Source organism: Dromaius novaehollandiae, chromosome 11, assembly GCF_036370855.1.
Source record: "Dromaius novaehollandiae isolate bDroNov1 chromosome 11, bDroNov1.hap1, whole genome shotgun sequence".
Classification (NCBI taxonomy): Eukaryota; Metazoa; Chordata; class Aves; order Casuariiformes; family Dromaiidae; genus Dromaius; species Dromaius novaehollandiae.
In genome coordinates, this window is record NC_088108.1 from 24,251,079 (window position 1) to 24,277,726 (window position 26,648).

General features: G+C 55.9%; 1 protein-coding gene across 4 annotated transcripts in view; it reads left to right on the plus strand.

Annotated features, from left to right (window-relative positions):
• DRP2 (dystrophin related protein 2) overlaps nt 1-23,856 on the plus strand; it is a 29,047-nt gene extending 5,191 nt beyond the window's left edge. Inside the window, exons 2-24 of one of the 4 annotated variants that reach the window (XM_026111106.2) lie at nt 3,911-4,064; nt 8,304-8,432; nt 9,020-9,176; nt 10,399-10,519; nt 11,282-11,550; nt 12,064-12,210; nt 12,701-12,779; nt 13,619-13,679; nt 14,096-14,157; nt 14,456-14,530; nt 16,295-16,496; nt 16,705-16,790; nt 17,524-17,681; nt 17,815-17,981; nt 18,609-18,720; nt 19,102-19,238; nt 19,531-19,596; nt 20,370-20,435; nt 20,731-20,874; nt 21,555-21,792; nt 21,935-22,055; nt 22,199-22,285; nt 22,400-23,856. In XM_026111106.2, the coding sequence (XP_025966891.2) occupies nt 3,988-4,064; nt 8,304-8,432; nt 9,020-9,176; nt 10,399-10,519; nt 11,282-11,550; nt 12,064-12,210; nt 12,701-12,779; nt 13,619-13,679; nt 14,096-14,157; nt 14,456-14,530; nt 16,295-16,496; nt 16,705-16,790; nt 17,524-17,681; nt 17,815-17,981; nt 18,609-18,720; nt 19,102-19,238; nt 19,531-19,596; nt 20,370-20,435; nt 20,731-20,874; nt 21,555-21,792; nt 21,935-22,055; nt 22,199-22,285; nt 22,400-22,506 (2,868 nt within the window). In that variant the 5' untranslated portion in view covers nt 3,911-3,987 and the 3' untranslated portion in view covers nt 22,507-23,856. Of the gene's footprint in view, nt 1-3,910; nt 4,065-8,298; nt 8,433-9,019; nt 9,177-10,398; nt 10,520-11,281; nt 11,551-12,063; nt 12,211-12,700; nt 12,780-13,618; nt 13,680-14,095; nt 14,158-14,455; nt 14,531-16,294; nt 16,497-16,704; nt 16,791-17,523; nt 17,682-17,814; nt 17,982-18,608; nt 18,721-19,101; nt 19,239-19,530; nt 19,597-20,369; nt 20,436-20,730; nt 20,875-21,554; nt 21,793-21,934; nt 22,056-22,198 lie in introns of all 4 variants that reach the window. The other 3 variants (XM_026111107.2, XM_026111108.2, XM_064518427.1) reach the window with 3 other exon arrangements.
• The last annotated feature ends 2,792 nt before the right edge of the window (nt 23,857-26,648 follow it).

A 26,648-nucleotide genomic window follows, 5' to 3' on the forward strand; every position in this document is an offset into this window, starting at 1 on the left:
CAGCTCAAGCGGGAAGAGGAAAAAGGCAGCCACTTTGTTTTAAGTATTCCTTAATGCAGGAGCATTAAACTGTTGAAATATAACATCAAGACTTTTGACTCTCTTGTTTTTCAGCTAGGGGATCATCTCTAGGCTGAATGGTTGTGGCTTGGTTACTAATGTGGAAGTTTTAACACAGCAGTGTGAAACGTGTAACACTATACTAAGAGCAGAGGCATGTTTTGGGTGCTTTTGATGTGGTGTGTGATGTTTTGATGCTAAGCAATCTCCCACACGTAAGGAGGTTGCATTTCTAGAGCAGTCTGATCACCTTTTGTGCCTGGAGCAGATGCCTCCAAGAAAGACCAGGTACCATGTGAGAGACACTAGCGGGAAAGATTTCACTGCACACCCTCTGCACTGTAGAGGAGTGCCCCAGTGCCTGCTTTGTGGTGAACCACGAGGCCGTTTCTCATGGTGAGCTCATGCAGAAATTTTCACCAGCTCCTCGTTATGTAGGGCTTGGATTTTTCCCTCTTGCACAGAAATGTGCCCAGAAGATCAACCTAGCTTTGAATCTGGTGGGGGTGCCCAGCCACATAGCTCCCCAGTCCTCGGCAGGGCCAGAAGGAATATTTTGTGTAATAAGCTGTGGAAAGCGGTGTTCTGGCTGCACAGCATGGGGCTGGTGCCTGCAGTTCCCTTTGCCCAGGGTAGTGTGAAAGGTGACTGTGGAAGGTGTGAACTTTCTCCTTGCTTGGGAAAGCTGCTTGTACAGTGGGTGTCATTTCCTAGAGCCTCCATTGAGCTAGTAGCAAGGCTTAGAAAGTGACTACAGTCTAATGCAAGTGCAGCGTCAATATGATGTTTTCATATGGCCCCAGGACTGATCTGGAAAGGGGAAGCTCTAGGCTGCTTAGTATTGCCTTGTGCATGTGCTTCTGCACAAGCACAACAGGATCAGCTGTTCTGTGCGCTATGGTTGTCCCACCCTGACCGTGGTTCAGCTCCTGGGAGATGGTTCCATCTCTCATTACACGTGCAGGACCATACTGATCTCCATCAGCAGCTGCCTTTCCTTTTGAAAGCCTAGTAAAGCTTCACCTTCCTCTCGTTTGGGGCATGGCAGGCAGAAATGCTTCCCCACAGCACCTGGCTACGGAGGGATCACAGCTGATAAGAAGCCGTGCTGCATCTCAGCACAGGACTGGATTTGCAGGAGATTGTTCTGTCCAGGTGGTTCAATGATCAAGAGAGTTGGAGCTTCTCCCTTCCCTAGGTTGCCTGCATTGTGGCCTCCTTCACCTCCCTCTTAGCTGATAGTCAGATAGAGTTTTCTTCATTATAATAGGCAGTTAGTCCAGAAGCATCCACAGAACATCTACTCTGCATGCTGCGGTGCCCAGACTGTGTACTGTACAGAAGCTGGAAAGTAATAGTGCAAGAGCCAGAGCTATTATGTGTGCCACAGCAAAGGAGCAGAGATCAAGAGCATTTTTCCTCGCCTTCTGCAACAGCAGGGAATTTGGCAAGTGATCACATGTAGTTGGTTTACTCGCAGCCGTGCCTCATCGCCTGGTTGTCTCTCCCACTGAGGATCTTTGTATTTAGTTAGTTCCAAGTTATTTTGGGTTCTCCATATCTTGACTTTCTTTGCTGTTTCAGAGTGACAAAGAACAGCTCAGATCTTGCCACCAAACCTGTAAGGAAGGTTCCTGTGGGAACAAGGATATGCTTGAGGTAGCGGCAAAAGCCTTAGCCAGCACTTAGCTTTCCAGCTCTTGTTCCACAACTGCTGCCTCAGACAGGCTTTTGTGCACTCTGTGTCCTCCCAAACTTTGTCATCACTCAAGGAATTCAGGAGCCCAGCACCCAGGAGGTGCTGAAAGGGCTCCTGTCCGTAATACTGTTAGGGAGCATGGACACCCACCTCATCCTACGTGCAGATATCTGTAGGATATGATATTCCCTTCTTCTTCAGAGCCACAATTATGCTGTGCATGGAGGCTTGTCCTGAGCAAAACTCAGAAAACTGAGGGCCTTGGGATGGTAGCTACCATGAGACATTGTGGAATCTCATCAGCAAAATGCCATGAATTTTTCAGCCACGTAGTAGAGCTCAGTGGGATTCCTCTGGCAGCACATTTGAGGCAAAAGAGCTCTCCGTGCCCTGAGAGTTTTATCTGCTCTAGATGGAACTTCTTGGCTAACCTCATCTATGCTAGTTAGATGTTCAGCAACAGCTCAGACCTCATAATGGACTAAGTGCTGGGGGAATAAGGCATATGTAGGGCTCGTTAGTATCTTCTGCCAAATGCAGAAATCATCCACTGCTCCCTTGGAGTTTCATGAGGTGAATTTGCCCCATTAACATCGTTGGGCTCTGAAGACCCTGGAATTTATAACCGTTAATGTATCATGATAACCCTGCTGGCGACAGGAGGAGGATGGGGGATGCTGTGATGCACAATCTGTAACACTCACTCGTGCAAATGGGCAGGAAGAGTAGAGGACGGGACCTTGGGATTATCAGCATATTTGGAGAGCTCAGCACAGGCTGTTCTGCTGGAGAAGGAGAGAATTATGGCTCTAGAAACTGCTAAGGGATTAAAAAATCATAACAGGATAAGCTGCTCTCTTAATGTGTGTAATGGAGTGGGGAGAGGCAGTGAAAGCACAGGCAAGGCAGTGAGGGATGGGAACGTGCGAGAGACGGGCAGCGTGTACCGGGGCCTGGGGGCTTTCTTCTCACCTGGCTGTCCGCTGCAATTGCTGGCTGGGGAGGACATGCTGCCTGCTCCTGCCCTGCCAGGACCAAGCACAACGTGTCTCTGCTGATCCAAGTGGTTTGGATGTGAAGGAAGCAACGCATCTTCCAACAGCATCGCTCTGCCTGTACCTCGGAGGCAGCCCTCCCTCCGCTTTAACATGAGGTCTGGTGGCTGGAGCCAGGCGATGGTCCCCTGCTAAAAGCCAAAAAGCAATCACCGAATCCCTCAGCACTGCATCTTAGCCCTTCACAGGCAATACTTGAGCATCGCTGCTGATCTGTTTGACCCTGGAAGTGCTGAACCTTTATGGGCAAGGGCCTGTGTAGTGTTCAGCTTTTGCATGTTAAGTCTCCAACCTGCTGTGAACCTGTTTGTGCTCAGCTCCTCTTGTGGTGTTGGCACTGACCAGCTGCATGATCGTTCTAGAGATTTGTCTGATTCAGGTAACCCATTACCTTGCACCATTCTCTCCAGGCTTTATTTTCTCACGGCTTTCTGAGAAGCTGAGATGATGCTGGCACTGGGATAGCTCACTATTTTAGTTCTGTTACGGTGAAAACCAAAAGAAGCAGCACAGTGGCCAGAGGTTATGTTTCAGGTCTGTAGAGTAGACAAGGGACCACTGTTAACTGGCTTTATGGCTCATACAGTTTTAAAAATGAATAAAAAGAATAAATTTTATAAATCATAATGAGTAAGAACTCCTCACAAGGTAGCTGATCATGCAAGATGCATGTATGGATGACTGAAGCTCTAGAAAATGTTCCTTCTGAACATAAAAGGGAAAAATAACATGTCTGAAGATGTTTACACATAAATAGTCATGACAGTGCCCGGAGGGCAGTGAGATCTTTCTCCTATGCTTTTATCTCTGGGCATCTCTTGTAGTTCAAAAATCCCCACCGTTTTTAAGATGCAGCATATCCTGTGTTAGTGAGTTCCACAGATTATTGTTAAAGCAAATTATATAACTAGGTGTAAAAAGGAGTTGGGCATTTATATGAAAAGAGATTGTAATGTTAGCACTAAAATTAAAAAAAATATATATTGCATTGCCCTAGTCTTCATGCTTCATGAAGGAAGCACAGGGGGCAGTTGAGAAGAGGTTATCTCCGTGAGGAGGTGTGAGCTGATCTAGGGGCTCTCATGCTGCGTTTCAGGTGCCTGTGCCCAGAGTCGTCTCCATCCCCATGAACATCGGTTCTGATGCAGCCCCTGGTCATGCAGGAATGGCCCTATGTCCTCCCGCGGTGTCCTGAGTGGCATGTTGCAGACCAGGCGCAGCACAGCAGCACTGCCCACCCGCTGTCTCAGGTAAGAGTCTGGGGGCCTTTCTCATGGCAGCTTTCTGCAGTGGTCGCGGACGTCTGCGTGTAGAGCAAACAGGACGTCCTCTGCTCCTGTTGGTAGGAAAGGCGGTTAGCTCCAGCCCCCCATCAGCTTGCCTTTAATGAGAACTTTAGCTCTTCTCATGAGTTATATCTGTTGTTAAAGTGTTTCCCAAAGTAGAGCAAGAGAGACAACCTGCAAAGGTGGATTTCAAAATTCCTTCTGCATTCTGGTTGCAGGGAAGAGCTCGGAAATACGTCTCTGGTGAATGCTAAGGGCTAAGATGCCACAAGGCAGAGGAGGAGTCTGAGCTTTTCCTAGTCTAGTTTCCTGGAGGAATGGAGCATCAGTGCTCATGCTGTGGTTCTCCCTGCTCCTTCTGCCAGGTGTTTCTGAGCCAGCAGGCAAGGCTTACCTGAGCAGGGCACAGGGATGATGGTCTGTGGTTTCTGGGAGTCCTGGGTGAATGGTAGGCTTGCAGCTGGGCAGAATTCTTCTAGCTGCATCAGGGCTCATCAGCCCAGGGTGGGTGTTGGATGACTGCTGCCGGGTAATGCATCTGAGTGGGTTAATGAACAGCCCGGCAGACTAAGCAAGGAGCAAGAGGGATAGAACAAGATGAGCAAGCTCCCTCCTGAGCTGCCTGAGCAGTCCAAGCATCCCCAAGGGGGGTCAGGGCCTTGCATGGCTTGCCGGGACGGGAAGGGAGCTGGAGCAGGACACCCCACGGCACCCACTGTGCTCATGCTGCCGGCTGGCATGCAGGGTGTGTGCAAACACTCAGCTCAGGTCATGTCCACCAAAAGTTTCCACCTCTCCCTGCCTGAGTTCGGCTTTCTGCTGTGCAAGTAGCAGCATGTCCAGTGCCATGCACTAGCAGGCTGCTGGCTCTGGCAGAAGTGACAGCCTGCCTTGCCTGAAGGGTCTGCCATGCCCTCCTTGTCATAGGGGCAGGTGTCACCTGCTAGGAAGCAGCCCTCTTCTGCTGTGCTCAGCTGTCCTGAAAGCTCCCAGCAGGCTGTGGACAACCCACCCTTAACTGTGCCCTGGCCTTGCCGAAGCCCCCTCCTCTGATCTGCAAACGAGTCCTGCATCTTTCGGGGCAGAGATGTCAAGACGGGCAGAGGACGAGGTGGCGGGGAGAGGAGGCTGGCTGGGCTGCTCCTGGGGAGAGACACCAGCAGTCAGATGCACAGGCAGGGAAGGAGGGAAGAGAGGGAGAGATACAGGGAGCTTTTCATTCCTTCCCTGTAGGTGGAGGAGAGCATGGAAACAATGCTGGGCGGCAGGACTCCGGAGAACGCTGTGGGGGATGCAAGGAGCCAGCCTAGAGCCTTCTGGCAAAAACAAACTCTTTGCACCCAGCCCAGGCAGGCAGGAGCCGTGGCCAGGAGTGTCCGTGCTGGCACCTAGGAGGGGGCTAGGGCACCCAGTGCTGGGCGCGTGGGGCACAAGCAGGACACCTTTGGCTTCTTGGGGATTAGGTTTTGAGGACCTGACTGTTCACCTTCCTGGTAGCCAAAGCCTGCAGGGACCGTTCTCTGGGGAAATCCCTTCCCTGGCAAACACCCAGCTGCCATCTGTGCACTCCCGCACTGGTGGGCCGAGGGGACTCTGCTGCTCTCCTGGTCACCCCCTCCCACACCAGCATCGCCTTTGCTGTGCCCTTCCAGAGCTGGAGGTTCCCTGGTGCCTGGAGTCATTCCTTTGCCTGCGGCCAACTCCTCGCGAGGGGCTTTTCCACGCCAAGGTGTCCTGTGGCAGGCAGATCCCTGTCCCCTGCGCGGGCAGCTGCCACGGCATCCCCGGGGTTAAGGCAGGTCGGAGGCCGCTGGAATGCCTCCGGACAAAGCTGGGATTGAGGCTGGCGATGCAGCGCTGCCGCCCCCCTCCAGATTCCTGGGGGGTCAGTGCTCGGGGCAGTCACCACCGGCCCTGCCCGCCGGCCCCACTCTTCCCTGCACACAGCCCTCGCCGTCCTCCCTGCCGGGTGCTGCCTGCCGGCACCCGGAGGGGTGGGAGGCGATGCCCGCTCCTCCGGCGGAGCTGAGCGGCCCTGCTGCGGATCTGTGGCTCAGCGCAGGTAGAGGGGCTCTCTGGAGCCCACGTGTGCGTGAGTGTTACGTGCTTGAAAATAAAACTGTTTGTTGGAGGTGGAGGGGGAGTGTGGATACAGGCTGTCACTGGTGCAGCTCTTGGGAAGGGATGCTTAAGGGATACTCATAGGGAAAGCACTGTTTTTTGCTCTACTAACTTGCAGGGGGTTTTGTTCTAGGGCAGCAGATGTTCAACATCTGGCCAGTGCTTGGCCACTGTCACTGTCTCATATACAGGTCGTGGTCAGTGAGTCGCAGGCTTTGTGGACTTTTAACATCATCTTAAGCTAGGCTGAGGACCGTGTTTTCCATTGAACTGTGCTGCAGCTGCGGTTGTGTCTGGATAGAGCTGGTCCTCTCCTTTGGCATCCGCTGGGACGGAGGGGAGCTCTGGGGTATTCCTGGGCGGTGCTGTGGGGCTAACCCACTTTGGTGCCGTGAGGATGTGCACATGCAGGGTATTGATCTTCTATGTGCAAGCCGCAGTTTCAGCTTGAGTGATTTATTATTCATGGTCCTGAGATTCCTGTGAACTCTGTGGGTGATGATTTTCTCTGTTTTTGTGATGATTCTGGAGCGTCAGGATGGGGAGGCAGAGAACAGCCTGGCATTAGATGTTTTTAGATGAAAGAAAATTAACACCAGACCTAGTGAGCATTTGATTCCTCCCTGAGAACCAGCGTGGAGGGGTATTATTCTAGCTATGTGGCCAAACTCCTCTTTTGACAGTTTGTTCCTGCCTGTTCTCCTTGGCTCTAAGAGCAGAAGCTGTTGTTTCCACGCTCTGGCTTGGCCATGTCACAGTACCAAGGGGTCTCTGGCAGGAGCAGGGACCTGGCTGCCCTGGATCTGTCCCCTGGACACCTCCGGGAGCCCTCAGACAGGTTGAGCGATGAGGACCTGTGTATTCCCTTTGGAAGAGTTGCTGTTTTCCTGTAGATGAGGCTGCCCTTCTCTGGCAAAGGGGTGCCTATTGGATGCACTGCTTGAAGTGCTAATGCAGTTAATTATGGTTGATTAATCACCTGGGGCTAATTATCACAAATGAGCTCTAATATCAAAGCAGAATTGGAGTGAAACGCTGCCGTTTCCCCAACAGAGCACAGCAACGCCTCGCTTGTGAAAACACAATGCATTTGTGTGTTTTGGGCAACACATGATTTTTTCGGAGGGGAAGTCCCCTCTCGTTCACCAAGTGCTGTGTGAGATGCTTCCAGTCCCGCTAGCGTGCGTTGGTGTTGCCAGCGAGCGCAGCGATGCCTTCACCCTCCTCGCAAGGAGGAGCGCGGTACAGCGCTCAGCGCTTCGGGCAGGATTCCTTCCCCTGCTGGTTTGTTGCTCAGTGCCCAGCACCCCGTTTCCCCGGCTGTGAGCGGCGCGGTGCCTCTCCGGAGGATGCCTGCCTTGACTGTCGGCTGCGCGGTGCCCCGGGGCCCCAGCTGAAGTTGTCCACAGTGCAAAGCACGCTTCCTTTGCATGACTGCGTTAGGTTTTGCTGCCAGCGGCTCCAAGGCTTCTCAGAGCATCCTTCACGCCACTGTTCCCGTTGGAGAGGTGCGGAGGAGAAGCAGCATCTCGGAGACTTGCCGTGCAGGCAGGGAATATCCTCGCTCCTCTGTAGAGAAGCTGGTGGCAGCTCAGAGTACTGCCAGTGGCATAAAGGAGGTTGGCGGGTCCCCTTGGTCACTAGGAACAGCGGGGCCTGCTGTGCTGCCCCTTCCCAAAGCACTAGAGCCTCTTGCGTGGCACGGAGACAAATTGCCGTTAGCCTTGCAGTGACCGTGACACACAACAACCAGCTCTGAGCTAATAAATAGCAGTGATAAAATTCAGCCAGTTCACGGCAGAATGACTGGGGAGTGCAGAGATCCTGCAGAACAGATGTGCAGGAAGCCTCTTCTCCCAGGAAATGCCACTTTCGCTCTTTCCTGGCACGAAATCCTCTCTGGACATGGCCATGTGTTTCGCTGGAACAGCTAAGAGAGCCCTCTGGGAGAAGGACGGTCCCCTTGAGAGTTGGAAAAGTAAGGCACCATCAAGGCAGAGGGGATGATTTGAGGCACTGGAATCACCAGGCAGTGCTCCCTGGATGCAGTGTGTCAGCTGGGTCTGTTTCTGCCTAGGTTAGAGCCTCTCAGGATGGCGCAGGACCTTCGTGCCTGACCCCCCAGGCTCCTAGCAGTGCTGCCGGGCCCCAGGCCCCCCTGGAGATGAATCTTTGTTGGAATGAGATCAAAAAGAAATCCCACAGCCTTCGGTAAGAGTCCCTGCCTGGAGCAAGCCCCTGGGCTGGCTTGGTCTTGCCTGCCGCATATATTTGTCAGGAGTGTTTTTGAGTCTGTTCACTCCACCCAAGTGCACAGTGACCTTGGCTTAGTTTCCCCTCTTGGCCTGCAATGTGCAGAAATCGGAGTCTCCGATTTTCTCTCTACACCTGAAGAATATCCTTTCCAATTTCCACTGATTCCTTCCTTCTCTCCCCCCCGCTCCTTCACTCCTGCTCTCTCTCTGCCACTCTCTCCACCCTTCACTACCACTGTCTCTGCACCTAGTCTCGTTTTACCCCTGTGGCCTTCCCACCACCTCCTCTGCGCTTGTCCCTTTGCTGGGAGCCCTCTCCAACTGGGCGGGGGAAAACAGGCCTTCCTCAGGCCTTCAGAGGTTGCAGCTCCACAGCCAGCATGGCAGAGACCTTCACTGGGGCACGTTAATTGACCCCGGTGGGGTCCTGTGGTCACCCTGGGCAGAGCACCGACACAGTTGTGGTGCAAGGTCTTCCCTCCCCAGGCACCTCCTCCGGGGCTGTGTCTCCGACCACCTTCGTGCTGTCCCCACTCTCTCCAGGGCTCGGCTGGAGGCCTTTTCCGACCACAGTGGGAAGCTGCAGGTGCCTCTTCAGGAGATCATAGATTGGCTTGGGCAGAAGGATGAGGAGCTCTCGGCACAGCTACCGCTCCGGGGAGATGTCCTCCTGGTGCAGCAGGAAAAAGAGACGCACGCGGTATGTTCCCCTGAGCCTTTGGGCATCATCCCCTGCTGTCCTTTCCCAGCCATGTCGCTGCCCATGCCCACAGCTGTTGGTGCAGCCTGTGATTAGTACACCAGTCCTCGCCTGCCTCCATCTCTGCTTCCTATGGAAGGACAAAGCCGCAGCCCTGTAGGAAATATCCAGACAGTGCTTCCCCACGGCGTGCAACAGCCAGAGCCCACCTGGCTTCAGGCAATAAATCCGCATTAGAGCCTCAAGTTGCCCGCAGGTACTGCAGCTGGTAGTGGACCCCTGTCACCATCACTTCTTTCCTGGACTGCTCCCTGTGTCCCAGCTCTGCGATGGAGAGAACTGCTTCTCCCTGGCCTCCACTTAGGAGATCCTGGGGCCTAGGAGGGTTGTTTCTTTGGTTAGTCTAAAGATGACCTTGCAACGAGGACATGATTGATTCTCACACGTATCTGAAATTGGGGCAAAACTGGACAGATCACAACTTCCTGCCCCCCTGACCAGCGCATTTCCTTTTCACTGTCAGTGGTTGTTGGGTTTTGGTTGTTTTTGCCTTGAAAACAAAACTGAAGGGTTGATTATTGTTGCTGTCCCTCTTCCTCATCAAAGCTAACCACTTCCGCAGCGCGTGAGCAGTTGATCAAGCAGGCAGCACCAGCGAGGGGCTGCGGGGGGAGGGGAGGAGGGGACATCCCAAACCAGCCTGCCTCCAAAGGCTGCCCTGGTGGGAGCTCTGCTTTGGTTCATCCTGTTGTTCCCTCCTCTGTCCCTCCAACAGCTGTACCGGTTGCTGGAACAACTGTTTGCGTGACCCTGCTCTCACTGAGAGGAAGGAATGTCTCAAGCAGTGCCTGTGAAAGCAGCATCGATAAAGCAGTTCCTGTTGTGCAGCTCTCACTCAGCATGTCCCTGTCCTGGGCTTGCTGCTCAGCTGCCCCCTCCAGCAAGGCCCAGGCCTTTGCACACACTGCCCTTCTTGCAAGAGGTCATTCCTTCCCTGAACTGCAAAAATATTTCTCTGTTAAATTCCCTCTGCATTTCCAGTGAGGCTTGGGTACTTTTTCTCTGGCAGCGTTTCCTTAAGATGCTGCTTACAAGTCCATGCTGGTAGCTGATTTGGGCACTGGAGTGAGTAAATCTCTGTAGCCCTTGGCTAAAGGTGGCAGGGACATAATTCTCTGGCTCAGCCTGTTGTCTCATTTCTATGCTCTGCTTCCCTCTCCAGGCTTTCATGGAAGAAGTGAAGTCTCGGGGGCCATACATCTACTCTGTCCTGGAGTCAGCACAAGCTTTCCTTTCCCAGCATCCATTTGAGGAATTAGAAGAACCAGCTTCAGAAAGCAAAGGTCTGTGGAGCTCCCCCTTCCTTCTCCTTCCATAGCAGAGCTCAGCTCTCGGCCTCTGCTCTCCTCCTGGGCTGGGCTGGGGAGGAGGGAGCCCAGGTGGCTGGTGTGGAACAAAGTGGCAGCATGAATGAACAAGATGCCAGTTGGCCTTTCCTCCTAGGAGGCCACAGCGTGCCTGGCATGCTGGCCGAGCCCTTCCTATCTCCCTTAGGCGGGTGTTTGTTCAGGATCGACAAGATCAGGGTCCTTCAGCTAAGCACTGCCTCACTCTCCTGTCGGCCAAGGAGCCTGACAGAGGGCAGACTTTGGATCTTGGGGATTTCTCTGAACAACCCTCACTCGGGGGTCTTCTCTCTCCCTGGGGCATCCTGGTGTGGACTTCATTAGTGGGCCTAGCCCTGACCCACAAGGCCCAGCTCCCTTTCAGTTTGGGGGAAGGATTTCAGGGCTCTGCCTCTTGCTGTAACGCAATGGGCTGTTTCTGATCCTTTGGAAGGCTGGATCAGTGCAGATCTGGAGTACGTTTGCAAAGGGGAGCAGAGCTTCTGCCTGTGAAGACAGAGATCTGTGAGCAGGCTGGACTCCTAGAGAAGCTGGTGCAGAGACAGATACAGTTATTGCTTGGTTTTGCTCCCTCTTTCCAGTTTTCCCTAGATTCTTTCTCTCTCTTTTCCCTGCCACCCCTCCGTATCTCTTACCTGCTCCCCTTTGGGCTGGGCTGTCACTTTTGCTCTCCATTCCCCTGCTGCTTTGCCTTCACAGATGTCTCTCCCCGGCACCGGATCCAGAACATCAGCCGCTTTGTGTGGAAGCAGGCGAATGTGGCCAGTGAGCTATGGGAGAAGCTCACAGCCCGGTGTGTGGACCAGCACCGTCACATTGAACGGACGCTGGAACAGCTGCTGGAGATTAAAGGGGCCATGGAGGAGCTCAGCTCAACGCTGGACCAGGCTGAAAGTGTGCGTGAAACCTGGGAACCCATTGGGGACCTCTTCATTGACTCCCTACTGGAACACATCCAGTCAACCAAGGTACCTCTGACTCTGAGAATGCTCCGGCCTTGGCCCCACAGGTGACGGGATGCCGCTTTCCAGCAGTGCAATGCTTTTCCTCCTGACTGCTCAGTCTGACACAGCCTCGCTCCTTGGGGTCCCAAGGGCCAGGTCATGCCCTGGTCAGCTCCCCAGCTTGCGAGGGTGGATTTGACTTGCAGTGTCCTGAGGAATTGGTTGTTCTGAGTACATTGTTGTGGCAGAGCCTTTATACACCTACAATGGCTCAGTGTAGGCGGGATATTCTTGTCCACGTTCTGCTTCTCAGGAGCTTTGAGTCATCTCCATCCTGGCTGCTGCTATTACCTGTTTTTTCCTGCTAAGCTAGCTTGGCCTGCAGGAGGATTAGGCAGCAGTGTCTTGCAGCATGCCCACCACTAACCCACCCAATTTTTTAGCAGAGGGATCAGACCCCAGCGTACTGATTGCTTGCCTGTTTCTTTTCCTTTCTCTCCTGCCCTGTGCCTGTTCCCCCGGGCGTGGGGGCTCCAGCTGTTCAAAGAGGAGCTCTCTCCCATGAAGGATGGGGTGAAAGTGGTCAATGACCTTGCGCACCAGCTCGCCATCTCAGATGTCCACCTGTCCATGGAAAACTCCCGCACCCTGGAGCAGATCAACACGCGGTGGAAACAGCTGCAGGTGGGCAGGGCCAAGACCAAGCAGCACAAATACCCCACAGACGGGGGGACACTGGGGAAGGGCTACTACCGAGGAGCTTCAGGGATACTGAAGTAAGGCTTGGCATGGCAGGGAGGGTACAGCTGGCATCATCTGAGGGAAGCATCAGGTGAGCATGGATGGTAAATCTGCGGAGGTCTGGGGCAGGAAAAGGTGATGGGAGGAACAAAGGAAGCTATTGGAGGAGAATTAGGGTCTGCTGGTGGCTGGTTTCCAGATGTGGTTTTGTTGATCTCTGTGAAAATATGGATGCAGGTGAGCTGTGCTGCCCCAGCCTGTGGAATGAGGTGTGGAGGGCTGAGTTGTCTGGGGTATGCAAATACCAAGGGAGGCAAGGAAGGAAGAGGACCTGGGTGACTAGGGCATGTCTGAATGAATCTACATTCCCTCCTAAATGTAGATCTGAAATGACTGACAGGTTCCCATTAAATTCCTGTGTCACCTTTTCCAGGCCTCCATAAATGAACGCCTGAAGCAGCTCCAAGATGCCCACCGGGACTTTGGACCAGGCTCCCAGCACTTCCTCTCCTGTACGTGAGCAGGTTGTCCCAGCTTCCCTGCTGGTGGGTGGCTCTGCAGGACAGCTTAGCACAGGCTGTGGCACAAGACAGCAAGGCGCAGAGTCTTATTGCTGTAGCTGTGTTTGGCTGTAGCCCAGCAGCCCCCAAAGCCATAAATATGGCTAGAAAAGGGCCCTGGCCAGTGGTACGTCTTGTGCCCTGTGGGCCTCGCCTATGGTGCAGGGACTGGAGTGCAGAGCTGAGACAATTGCAGCAGCTCCCAGGTGATCCTGGGACTGTGCCAGTCTCAGAGACTGTGTGGGTAAGATGACAGATGGCAAGAAAAGGCAGTTCCCCATATCCATGTTAGTCATTCAGGGGTCAAGAACGTGCATGTTCAGGAGGCTTTCATTCCCCTGGCGAGGCAAGGCAGGGGTTCCTTGGCTTCCTACGGAGCCAAGCCGCTGCTGGCTGGAGGCTCTCAGACCTGCAAAGGACATGCAGCAGATTCTTGCTCCAGAGACTGGGGTCCATCCTCAGAAATGCCGGTCCCCACAGGGTTTCTGGAGGTCAGTGGGGTTGTTTGGCCCTGGTTTCTTTGAAATCAAGTGCTTCCATCTGAAAGGAAGGCTAGAGTTTACGAATGGTGGAATTGATAAGCTGCCTGCGACAAGCAGAAATAACTGAGAGTCATAAAAGGGCTTCCGTCCTCTAGATAAGGAAGATAACTGTACTGCTTGTCTGCAACCTTATGAGATGAGTCCTCATCTGCCTGTGACCCTTCAGCTGATATGCAGAATTTGAGTTGACAGCATCAACATGAAGGAGCATCTGGTGTTCATCTAACATCTGTATCTCTCTCCTTGCAGCCTCTGTTCAAGTCCCTTGGGAGCGAGCCATTTCCCCCAACAAAGTGCCATACTACATCAAGTGAGTGGTCGCCCAAAGGCAGCTCCTCCGCTGCCTGTGACTTTTCTCTAGCCCGGCAGAAGCAGGAGTTGTGGACTGATTTGGAGGGTGGAGGATCAGCAGACTGGTTTGAGTGCTGATCTCCAAGGAAGTGCGAAGTGTGTCGCTCCTAACCCGGCAGGGCCAGGCTTTCCCTGCCTGCTGAGGTGCCCCAGATGAGAGGGGGGCACCGTGGTTCCCCAAGGCAGGGAGGGCTGGCTGCAAGCAGGGGACAGAGCCCTGTGGGCACCCTCTGCTCTGCTGTGGCTGGGGAGTACGCTTGCTGGGGAAGTGCAGCGCACACAACGGGGGACCGGCTGCCCAGGTCCTTTGTCTGTTCCCATGGCAGCTGCTTAATCCCCAGCCTGATTCTTGATTCCTTTCTATTTTCTCTCCAGCCACCAGGCCCAGACAACATGCTGGGACCACCCGAAGATGACAGAGTTATACCAAACGCTGGGTAAGGAAGCTGCCACAAAATTGCTTGAGTAGCATCTGCCTTTCCTCCGTGTGAGGTGCTGTACAAGGTCCCCTGAGCCCATCTGCTCCCCTCTGCAGTGCAGGGGCTCTTCACGCTCAGCCTCCCAGTGCAATGGGGTGACACCCTGCCAGACTCTGCCCCTCTTCCTCCCACACACACTCAGGCCTGTGCTTGTGCTGGTAGGGGCCGGTGTCTGGGAGCAGCAAGTGCTGTTTCCTGTCCTGAAGATAAAGATACTGAGCTGTGGTTTCATTTTTCTTTTCCTGTGTTTTGGCAGCGGATTTGAACAACATCAAGTTCTCGGCATATCGGACAGCCATGAAACTGCGACGGCTGCAGAAAGCCCTGCGATGTGAGTGTGGGAGGCATTTCCCTCATACTGGGTCTCCCTTGATAGAGGCATTAAACTAATACAGTCTTTTACTAGCACATCAAAGGCAGGAGCCTGCCAGAGAACAGGTAGCCAAGGTGAGAAGCCCAAGGAAGATGAGACTGTAGCTGAAAAGCTAAGCAAATTCACTGGCGAGGTTTCTGTGTCAGAGCTTTCCTTTGCAGAGCTTGGGGTGGAACTGCCTCAAGGGCAGGTGTTAACAGAAGGGATTTGAGAAGAAAATGGTGAAACACAGAGTAACAAATCTGTGGGATCAGACAGGGCTCACCCAGGAGCTCTGAGGGAGCCTAAGGGAGCACTGAATGTAACCAAGAGCAGAAACCAGCTTTGCTTGCAGAGGACTGGTAGGGGGTAGATAGGACTCTGTTACTTAAAGAGGAGGAAGGGAATCAATAAATCTAGCTTCTGCACTGTTGGTAAAACTTTTAATTAAAAAAGTAAGATTAATAGGCATGTGAATAGGATGCGTTAAGAGTTCGACATGATGCATGGCTCTCGGAAGGGAAGCTATTCCACAGAATTTGATGAGCACTCTCTGGGGGAGTCAGTGAGCAGACAGATGGGGATCTGATAGATACAGGGCGCTTGACTGCCATAGAGCTTTTAACAAGGCCTTTCACCTAAGACTTTATCATCCTTAACCACAGGATGAGAGGGAGAGTTCCTTTCTGACTCAATGGGGAGGAGAAGCCACCAGTTGGCAGTGGGGTCCCAGGAGGACCATTGCTGCTCGACTGTGGTGTTCTCACAACAACCTTCTTTCTTCACCAGGAAGAAGGTGATGAGTGAGGTGAGAGGAGAGGTTCAGTACTCAGCAAAGTTGGGCCCTGGCTGCAGAGGAGTTTTGTGACCAGGCTGTCGCACACCTGGGGAAATTCAGTGCTGATATTGTGCACATGGGAGGAAACGTGTTAGCCATGGCCACTTTGCAAAGTTCTCTGCCGTAGTGCTGGTCAGCTTACTGCCTAGCAGTGGTCAGAGAAACAACCTTAGGCACAACTAGAAAAGAGACAGAGCAAAACAGAGCCCTTTTCTAGGCCACTTGCAGATCTCTGGTTGCCCATGTCTTGGGTCTCATGTACTCTTCTGGCCCCTCTTCCCCAGCACAGAAACAATGTGGAAGAACTTGAATAAGTGCTCTGCATTTAAGAAGTACTCGAGAAGGGCAAGGAGGCTGCCAAGGCAGCTTCCCTCTGATGGGAGGTGTGAGTCTGCCACATGGAAAAGAGATGGTGGGGGACACTGCAGAGCCATATGCAGTCATGGGTAGCATGGGTGTGAGGGTGAGTGGGAATGATATTCACTAGTGCGTGAATTTGGGGTCCCTGCTTCCCACAGTGACTCCACGGGGACTCAGCGTGTGCAGAGGCTGGGTCCATGCATCTGTGGCTCTGCACAGCCCAAGATGTGCTGGAAAGAGGAGCCTTTCGTGGATAGTATTTCTGTGGCTGATTTTGGCCATGGTGACAGGAAAGGACAGTCACACAGAAAGGTGGCTTCAAGTCAAATCCAGGTGGTGACATGGGTATTTTCAGGTGGAGTTTACAAGTGGGGGACCAATTCTGGGAGCAGTGCCTCTCCTCCCAGCATCCTGTACATATGCTTCCATATTGCAGCAGGACTGGGATTGCCCCAGATCAGGTCAGGGCTGCATCTCCCTCTTCTCAGTTCTCACCTCTGCTGTTTTTCCTCTCTGTCTCTGATCCCTCTCTTCTTTCTGCTCAGTGGACATGGTGACCCTGGCCACAGCCCTGGAAATCTTCAATGAGCATGACCTGCAACCCAGCGACCGGGCGATGGATGTGGTGGAAGTCATCCACTGCCTGACTGCTCTCTATGAGAGGCTGGAGGAGGAGCGGGGCATCCTGGTCAACGTGCCTCTCTGCGTGGACATGAGTCTTAACTGGCTGCTGAACGTCTTTGACAGGTACCGGTCCCTCTGCACTTCCCATCTCCCTGGAGCTGATCTGTGGGGCTGCCCTGCTTGGAGGGAAACCTCCGTGCTGCACTGCCAGCTGATGGTGTTGCAAAGAGGCCCTGGTTGCTAGGGACAGGGCTGGCTGGTGCAGGCTTGCCTTGCTGATCTCCCAGCACCAAAAACAACTTGCAAACCCATGCAATGTCTCGCCTTGCAGTGGCCGCAGTGGGAAGATGAGGGCCCTCTCCTTCAAGACTGGCATTGCATGTCTGTGCGGGACGGAGGTCAAGGAGAAGTTTCAGTGTGAGTCCCCTCGTCTCCTTCCCCTAGGCCCAGTGTGGGCTCCTTGAAGTAACCTGGGAAAAGCAGGAGTGAGAGGTTTTTTGGCTTAAACCTTCTTTGCCCAGAAAGAGCAGAGAAGCAGCTTTCATGCAGTGACTAATCTGCTTGCATTGCCCCCCCTCCTCCTTCCCAAGCCTACGCCGCCTGATTTAGAAGGTGTTTTTGCACACTGACTGGTGCTGCAGTGATCTTGCTTGCATGGCACTATAAGGAACATTGCAGAGAAGGCAAATAGACAACAGTTATTCAGTGCTTCTCATAAGAAAAAACGTGGGGGCACGTAGCTGGGCAGCATGTTTCAGACAAATTAAAGGAAGCGCCTTTCCTCACCATGTTTAACCATGGAATCCACTGCTGCAGGATACTGTGGAGGCCAAAGTGCTGAGGGGTGTAATAAAGGGCTCAGATTGATTCACAAGGCTATTAAAGAAGTGAGGTAAATGTAACTCTGTCTCAGGTACGCTCTAAACTTCTGATTGTTGAGAGCTAGAAGGATACTGGTAAAGGTCATTTAATCCTAGCTCAGTTTCTTTCCCACAGCCCTAAGCATTTGACTAAGCTCCCTGTTGGAGACAGGCAGCTGGGCCCCTGGTCTGACCTGTGCAGCCCTCTCCCATGCCCACGTCCTGCCCTGTCTGTCAGGGCATCGGGTGGGTCTCTAATGTGGATGTCTCCATGTCCATCTGGCTGGCAGATCTCTTCAGCCAAGTGGCAAACCCTGGGGGACTGTGTGACCAGCGGCACCTCGGCGTCCTGCTCCATGAGGCCATCCAGGTGCCACGCCAGCTGGGGGAGGTGGCGGCGTTTGGGGGCAGCAACGTGGAGCCCAGCATCCGCAGCTGCTTCCGCTTCGTGAGTACCATGCCCGTGGCCCGTGCCATCCCCTCGTGCTGAGGGAGAGGCTCTCAGAGGTGGTGAGGAGTTCGCAGCCCGTTGGAGCTGGGCCCTGGCTCTGAGCAGCACCCTCTCGCTCTCCCCTCCCCAGAGCAACGGGAAGCCTGCCATCGAGGCATCCCAGTTCCTGGAGTGGGCCAACCTGGAGCCGCAGTCCATGGTGTGGCTGGCTGTGCTGCACCGGGTGACCATGGCGGAGCAGGTGAAGCACCAGACCAAGTGCTCTGTCTGCCGGCAGTGCCCCATCAAGGGCTTCAGGTAGGGGATCTAATATGGGGCCATAGCCCCATATTCCCAAGGGGAATGCATGGTGTCTTATGGCAGCTGGGATGGGTATGGTTCTCTTCTCCCTACGGAGGCCGTGGGGAGCTGCAGGACCTGGGGTGGGCACAGACACAGCTACCGAGCATTTTGCTGCCATGCTGTCACTTTAGGGTCTGCCTCTGGGTCTGCAGAGATGCTCGCCTGGGTTTTGAGCTGGAATGAGGCTCCAGAGCATGAGCTGATCCTCTCAGAATAGCGTGGCTGGTCATGGCCCCCTGACTGGGTGCAGGCTGTCCCAGAGACCTGGTTGCTGTCTGTAAGGGCTCCTTGCCCCGGCCTGGAAGGGAACGGGGTTTGCACCATGCTCTTGGGGGAGCCTAGATCCCTGCAGCAGCAGTGTTTCGGGCAGGTCAGACCAGCTCTTCTGGTGGTACTGGGAGAGGGGAAGGAGCCTAATGCTCTTCTGGAGACTTCAGCAATCAGCTCTGTGGGTTCAGTGGAGTATGATAGCACCCATAAGCCACCTCTGTCCCCTGCATTGTGTGCTGAGATCTCCTTGGGCTCTGAAATGATGTCTTTGCTGACTCTCATTGCCTCCCAATGGCCTCTCCCTCTTTCCAGGTATCGGAGCCTGAAGCAGTTCAACGTGGATATCTGCCAAACCTGCTTCCTCACAGGGCGAGCCAGCAAGGGCAACAAGCTGCACTACCCCATCATGGAGTACTACACCACAGTAAGGAGCCGGGCTGGCCCAGGGTGGTCTTGGCTCTGGGCAGGTCCCCTGTTGGACGCATCCAGCCTTGCAGTGCTTAGGCTGGTGCAGCCACAAAAGTGGCTCCCTTGTATTTTTTGTCCCTCTTTGCATACCAGAAATTGCTTTTGAGCTTGTGGTGAGCATGATGCCCAGATCCCCCAAGCTCTCAACTTGGCTCACGCCAGGCCCCTTGCAGGGCTGACCGAGCAGCCATGTGCTCACCTTGCCTCTTGGTTGTGTCTGCTTGGGGGAACTCTGTTGAGCTTGCAACCAGCTCAAGGGTTTTCTTTTCTGTGGTTGCTGGCTCATGATGCCTTGCTTTTTGTTAACCATGGCCTCGGTGTGTCTGTCTCTCTGCAGACCACATCCAGTGAGAACATGAGGGACTTTGCCACAACACTGAAGAACAAGTTTCGATCCAAGCAGTACTTCAGCAAGCACCCACAGAGAGGGTACCTGCCCGTCCAGTCTGTGCTTGAGGCCGACTTCTCTGAGACGTGAGTGTTGGCTGGGCCCTGTGCCATGCGATTCAGCCCTGCCTGGCGCGGGCTCCATAGGAGGAAGCAGCATCTCAGCTGCAAGACAGGGCTCCCATGGGGAGGGCTAGAGAGGGTAGCTTGCCCTGGGGGCGGATAAAACATCTTCATCTTGGAGGAGCAGAAGTTTCGGTCTCCCTCTCCAGCCTGTCCCTGGCTCTTCTTGGCCCAGGTGGGACCAGGGCAGCCTCTCCAACCCCTAGCTTTAAGTGAGGACTGCAAAGCCTTGCTGACCAGTGTGCGTCTCTTCCAGACCAGCCTCATCCCCGATGCTACCACACGCCGACACCCACTCCCGGATTGAGCACTTTGCGAGCAGGTATCACTGCTAGGCACTGCTGTCACGCCAGGCTCCAAGGGGGACAGGGAGGCTTCGGGGCGGGTGCACGATGACCTCCCCGCTGCATGCAGCCCCTGCCGTGCTTCCCCACGCGCTGCGCAGCAGACACAGGCTGGCTCCGGCAGCTCGGGGCTGCACCCTCACTGGGAAGAGGGCAGCGCCCCAGCCGCAGAGCTGGGCAAACCTGTCTGCTTCCACCTGCACACACCACTTTGCTCCTGCCTGGGACGTGGCTGATGCTTTCACAACAGGTCTTGATTTTTCTTTGTCTTAGTGACAGAGCAGCCTCCACTTACTGTCATGCTCTTCCCGGTATGAACTCCTGGCTGGGCCAGTAGGATTGTCCCTTGATGGATTAGACCTTCCCGTGCACTTGCCAGTGTGACTTGCAAGATCCCCACTGCTGCTGTTTTGTAACTTTGTAATGCCTCCGTCCTCACCACAGGCCCAGACAGGGGAGGGACCTGAGGCAGGCCAGCAGTCTGTATCGCAGGCCAGGACATAGGTAGTGACTGTTATATACTTTTACCCTGTCCCCTTTATTTCACAGACTGTTGCCTTGGACCAGCAGTATTTTTTTTTTCTAAAAAGGAAAACTCTGCAAGAATCTGTAAAGAGGGACAGGCTAGTGCAGGCCAGCTGAAAGACCTCTACCAGAGAGGGCCCTTGCAGGGGCTGCCATGGCTGAGGTGCATTGAGCAGACATTTAGGGTGTCTCTGAACATGTCTTAACCTGTTTTTGTTTCCTCCAGGCTTGCAGAGATGGAAAGCCAGAACTGTTCCTTCTTTAATGACAGCCTGTCCCCTGACGATAGCCTGTGAGTCCTGCCTCCTTCCCCTGCTCTGCAGTGCCTGCTTAGCCAGGACTCCCGTGACTCTGTCCCCACCTGCCCAGGTCACAGCAATGCTTGCCCTCTCAGCCGTTTTGGGTCTGAGGCTCCTGGGCACCCCCAGCTACCCAGGGATGCTGATTTGCTTCTGAGCGCTAAACCTGGAGCAGCCAGAATTAATTCCTATACAAAACCACCTCCCTCTGGGCTGCCCTTCCCCGAGGGCTAGCAAGCCCCTGAGCGATGTTCCTCACTAACATGCTTCCTCCGCCTGCCGTAACAGGGATGAGGACCAGTACCTGCTGCGCCATTCCAGCCCCATCACCGACAGAGAGCCTGGGAGCAGCCAGCAGGCCCCGGGTGGCCTCAACACGGAAGACAAAGGGGAGCTGGAGCGAATCCTGGCCCACTTAGAGGATGAAAACAGGTAGGGACATGAGCAACTCTCAAAGCGGGGTCTTGGTCTAAGGGGAAGCAGCTGGAGAAAGCCTGGCTTAGCCAAAAGGGCAGAGCTCCAAGTGGAGCTGTGGAATGGCTGCCAGGGCCAGAGGCGCAGATGGGAAGAGCTGAGTGGGATTGGCTTGGAGGATATCTAGGCTGAACCCTAACAAGCCTTTGTGAGAGCCCAAGGCTCAGTGAGGGCGTGCTCCCCAAGAAGGGAGAAGGCTCTGTCCCCCAGAATGTTTCTGCCCCCTTCCCAGAATGTGTTCCCCTCTTAAAAAGCTGGCTGAACTGAACCCAGGGTATTTCCACCTCTTGGCCTCCCTTGTGAACAGAGGCAGTGCTGCTGTGGACTATGCGCAGTGAGGCTCTGAGCAGCACAGCTCAGCTCGGGAGGAGGTTACTGCTATCCTTGCCCTTGTTCCTAATCCCTTAGCAAGTAGTTTGCATGTCTTTCCTATACTGCCCGAATGGGATACAGCTGCAGGCAGGTCACCCTACAGTGCAGGACAGTCCAGGCAGGTGCAGGTCCTCCCACGCGTCAAGGTAAAGCCCCCTGGGATGTTTTGTCTCGGAGTCACTGGCCATTCCCAGTGCACAGCCATCGGGTGGTTCCAGCAGCCTGTGCAAAGGAGGATGGTAGCATTGATCCGAGTTGTCTTGCAGGATTCTCCAGGGAGAGCTGAGACGTTTGAAATGGCAGCATGATGAGGCTGTGGAGTCTCCAACCTTGGCTGCGGGCTCCCCTGAATCGGCACAAGACCCACGTAACGATGAGCTCCTCGCGGAAGCGCGAATTCTTCGGCAGCACAAGAGCCGTCTGGAGACCCGCATGCAAATTCTGGAGGACCACAACAAGCAGCTGGAGTCCCAGCTGCACCGGCTGAGAGAGCTGCTGCTGCAGGTACCCACGGAGCAAGGCTTGGGGCAGAGCACATCCTTGGGGGTGGGCTTTGCCATGTCACAGCTTTGGCAGTGGCAGAAAGGGATGGTCAGAAGGTGCAGGACAAGGACAGAGGACTGTGACAAACCCCTTCTCTTTCCAGCCTCCAACAGAATCAGATGGCAATGGTTCGGCAGCTTCTTCCTTGGCTTCATCCCCCCACCAGTCCGAGGGCAGCCAGGTGAAGGAGCAGGAGCACAACACCCCTGACACTGAAGCTGCAGGTGAGGGTTGGAGCTGAGCTCTCAGCCCTGCTCCCTCAGTCTGACTGCTCCAGGGCACCCCACAGAGACCCCAGCTAGCAGGCAGCTCTGCGTGCCCGGAGAGCCTGCTATAGCCCCAGCTCTGCCCTCTCTTCCTGCTGCAGATGAGGTGGAGGCCAAAACACAGGATGTCAGCGTGTGCCTGGAGGACATCATGGAGAAGCTGCGGAGCGCCTTCCCCAACTCTCGAGGTACTCGAGTGAAGTCCCCCTCTCTGGCCTCTTACTGCTCCCTCAGATGAGGTTTCCACCTCCACGGAGCCCTGCCCCGATCCCACCCTCCCTGCGACGGCTGGTCCCCTGCAGCACCTGCAGCCCAGAGCTACGTTGTCACCACGCCGCTGGGACCGGCATGCAGCCTGGGTGCGGAGAGGATGGGGGGTTCCCACCTGCAAGAAGATCAGAGCTGCTGAGGGTGCTGACCAACTGGATGCTACCGGGCGAGTTGCAAGGCAGACTCCCACCCTGCTCGGGGCCCTGCATCCCCACGGGCTCCTCCCCGCGAAGACAGGCAGACCTGACGGCGTTGAGTTTGCAGGGATCACCTCAAACCACCTCCCTGTTTTGTCCCTGCCCGGACCCCCCTCCTGCAGGAAAGATGAAGGCACCGGTTACCTGGCAAAACTGAAGAAATGGCGCAAGCTCTCCTAGCTGCTCATGGATGGCTCTTCCCAGCAGAAGTGTGACCAGGGGACACTCCTGTGAACAGCCCCCTGCTTCCTGCGTGGGGTTTGGTGTTGCACCAGTGGCCCCCACTGTCATTTTCTGCCTGGCCCTTTTGTCAGCCCGGGGCAGAGCTCTGCAGCTCCCTGCTTGACACCCTCCCTTGCCCAGGCTGCCTGTGCGCACGCAGGAGGGAGACGCTGCTTGGTACCAGCACTAACGCGGTGGCAAAGCTTCCTCCGCCTATACCTCCTCGCCCGCTTTCTGCCATCCCTTAACGTGCCTGTTCTAACCAGGCGGCTCCAGGTGTCATTCTCCTGACCTCTCCATTTCTCTTTCAGGTATGACCTCCCTTATCTAACACCTTCTGTGAGCCAGAAGCTTTCTCTAACCAGCTACCTGGCTGCTTTCCTCCCCTTCCTCTTACCTGCCACGCTCCCCTTGCGGCAGGCCTAGCCTGGACTCCCTCGGGAGCGCCCTGGGCTGGTTGCGCACGATACTTGCCAGCTCCAGAAGATCTCAGGGGAACATAGGCCACGTGGGAGCGGGATTGTGGGCTCCTCTGGGGTCTGGCTCAGTCGCTCAGCCATAGCATCCAGGCTTGGACTCACCACACTGCACAGAAAGGTTGAGAAGAAAGAGTTGAAGCCGTGAGAGCTACGCGTGTGTCTCAGCACTCATGGGCTGCTGCCTTTGGCCGCAGCCCTTGGAGGATGCAGATCTTGGCATCCTGCTCCTCTCTGGTTCTGCCCGGTGCCACCCAGGTTCATGGGCACCGTGATGCTCCTGCAGCCACCAAACAGCCACCCAGTCTTTAAACTCTTTTACAGCATCCAGCTGCCAGCTTTACGGACCGAACTCACCTCTGCTCAGGGCTTCACGGCCGCCTGGGCACGTACCGTCCGGTGGGGGAGTTTGCGAGGGTTACGGGGTAGGGAGGAGTCCATGCTAGAGCTTCAGCCCAGCTAGTAGCCTTATCTCGAGAGGAGCTTTGTAACGGAGCCTTATCATTTAATTTGCATATATTTCTATATAATATATATATTCTGTACTTAAATATTCTCATGGACTCACTCCATTAAATTCTAATACCTTGTTAAGCGGCGGTTGCACTTGACTGTTTCAGTCCAGCCCAACACGTGCTGCCGCGAGGACCAGCACCGTCCCTGCTCCCGGGCTGCCTCGGAGCAGGGACGCAGTGAGGGGAGCTTCGCCGAGGGCCAGGCCAGCCGCGGGCAGTCAGTCCCGCCTGTTTTTTGGGGAGCTGTGCACAGAGAGCCAGTTTTGCAGGACTCGGGGTTGCATGGAGCAGGCACGATTGCTGCAGCCGTAGCCCGTGCGGGCCAGTACCGGGCTCTGTGTGCTCCGCTCCCCCCGGCCTCGGCACCGGCACCGGCGCTGCCGCGATGTTGGGCTGCGACGCAGGACCAGCGTGGTGTGGTTGGGCCAGGAGGAGGGAGCTGGGCTGCCGCCGTCCCCGGCCTCGAGCTGGGCCGAGGGGCTGGAGGTGCTCGCTGGAGGCAGGCGCATCCCTTCTGCAGGGTTGCGTGGTGGCAGCGGCTCCTGAGGCCGAAGGCTCCCCCAGGCTGCTGTCTAGGGCTGCGTTATGTCGAGAAAGCTGTCGAGGCAGGTGCTGTGGGGTGCCCCAGAGCGGGCCGGGGTGGCTGTGGGGACAGGAAGGGGCTGTTGTTGCTGGCGGTGCCGGGGTGCGACGGGAGCGGCTGGGGAGGCTTGGAGCACGGCAGCGTGCCGGGTGCCGGGGCTCCGCGTGGATGCGTCGGGTCGGCAGCGCGGTGCCGCGGTCAAGCGCCGGGGTCCCTGTGGCTGCAGCAGTGCGGCTCGCCCTCCTCGCCGGCCTGCACCGTGCCTGGGCACAGGCGGGCGGCAGGAGCACCGTAACGTGCTTGGTCGAGGCCGGAGCAGCCCCGGGCGAGGGTGGCGGGGTGCAGGGGGCTCCGACTGTGCTCAGGGGCCACGGCGGGCGGGTGGGGAGGGGAGGAGGCTGGCTAACGCTCTGGTAACCATGTACTGTGGTGCTGCTGTCCTTACTGCTTCTCTCCATCTCTGCTCTGGAAAGAGAATAAATTTGTATTTATACCGAGACCTGGCCTGCTGCCTTGGGCTCTTCTTTCTGTGCCGTTTTCTTTTGCCCCTGGGCCGGTGGCGGGGAGAGCAGCAGCTCCGAGTGGAGCCCTCGCTCCTGCGCTTCCCCTGGCACCGGGGTGGCTGGCTCACTGCTCCCAGGAGGACGCGGGCATCCCCCGGCTTCACTTTTGTTTTTCCTCTTCCAGCAAGGTCGGCTAGGAGCCACGTGCCAGCCTGGAGGCTGCGGCACCGGTGGCACGGAGGCTCGCTTGCACTCAGGCCTGGGGCAAAGATCTGAGACCTTAAATGGGGGTCAAATCCAGCCTCTCCTTTACCCGCCGTGCTCAGCGGTGGAGCCAGCTGCCCCGGGCCCACGCTGCGGTCTCCAGGGCCAGGCAGGCGGTGGGGGGCTGCGAGCGGGGATGCTGGTCACGTCCAGGAACAAATCCAGCACACGCTGCCACCAAAGAGCTTTTATTTCTCAGCCAGTGAAGCTCAGCAGGGCCCCGGCTGCAAGGCGCTGGCGGTTTGGCGCGGGGCAGCCAGTCCAGCAGCCACCCCCCCTTAGGGCAGGCTGTGCCCCGGTGTGCTGGCCCTAATCCCCCTGCACTGCCCGGGGAGGGCTGCTTCTCCATCCCCTGGGGGTGCCCTGGCCCCTTCCCCGGCTGGTTCGGGGCAGGAGGGGGGCTCTTCTGCCCCACCAGCTGCCTCTTTGTCCAGCCTGGGGGGCCCAGCTGGGAGCATCGTCCCAGCGGTGACAGCCGCCTGCTTGGGGGATATTTCACCTTTGCTAGCACTGCCCCAGCCTGCTCCTGCGTGACGCCCCACGCTGCTTTCTGCCCCCGGCTCCGGCTCCATGAGATCTTTGCTGCAGCCTCCATCCACCTGCCCTGGCTCCTTGCGGGGAGACCCCGGCCCTGTGGCTTGGCCTGGCTCTGCCCCGGTGGCACCTTGCTTGGCCCTGTGGTATCCCTGCTCCGGCACCCCTCCGAGCCCAGCCTCCTCCTCCGGCACCCCTCCGAGCCTGGCTGCCTCTGGTGCCCCCCCAAACCCAGCCACCTCCTCCTGTGCCCCTCTGAGCCCAGCTGCCTCCTCTGACAGCCTTCCAAGCCCAGCCTCCTCCTCCTCCCATGTTCCTCCAAGCCCAGCCTCCTCCTCCTGTGCCTCTCTGAGCCTGGCTGCCTCCTCCAGTGCCCCTCCAAGGCCAGTTGCCTCCAGCACCTCTCCAAGCCTGGCCTCCTCCTTCGGTGCCCCTCCAAGCCCAGCTTCCTCCTCCTCCAATGTTCCTCCAACCCTGGCTACCTCCTCCAGGGCACCTCTGAGCCTGGCTGCCTCCTCTGGCACACTTCTGAGCCCAGCCTCCTCCTCCAATGTTCCTCCGAGCCTGGCCTCCTCCTCCAGTGCCTCTCTGAGCCCAGTCTCCTCTTCTGGCACCTCTCTGAGCCCGGCTGCCTCCTCCTGCACCCCTCCAAGCTCAGCAGCCTCCGATGCCCCTCCAAGCCTGGCCTCTTCTTCTGGCACCTCTCTGAGGCCGGCTGCCTCCCCTCTGAGCTCAGCTGCCTCCGGCACCCTTCTGAGCCCAGCCTTCTCTTCCCGTGTTCCTCCCAGCCTGGCCTCCTCCTGCAGTGCCTCTCTGAGCCTGGCTGCCTCCTCCAGCACCCCTCTGAACCCGGCCTCCTCCTCCAGCAACTCTCCAAGCCCAGCTGCCTCCGGTGCCCCTCTGAGCCCGACAGCCTCCTGTGGCTCCCTTCCAAGCCTGGCCTCCTCCTCCTCCTCCTCCTCCACTGTTCCTCTGAGCCCGGCCTCC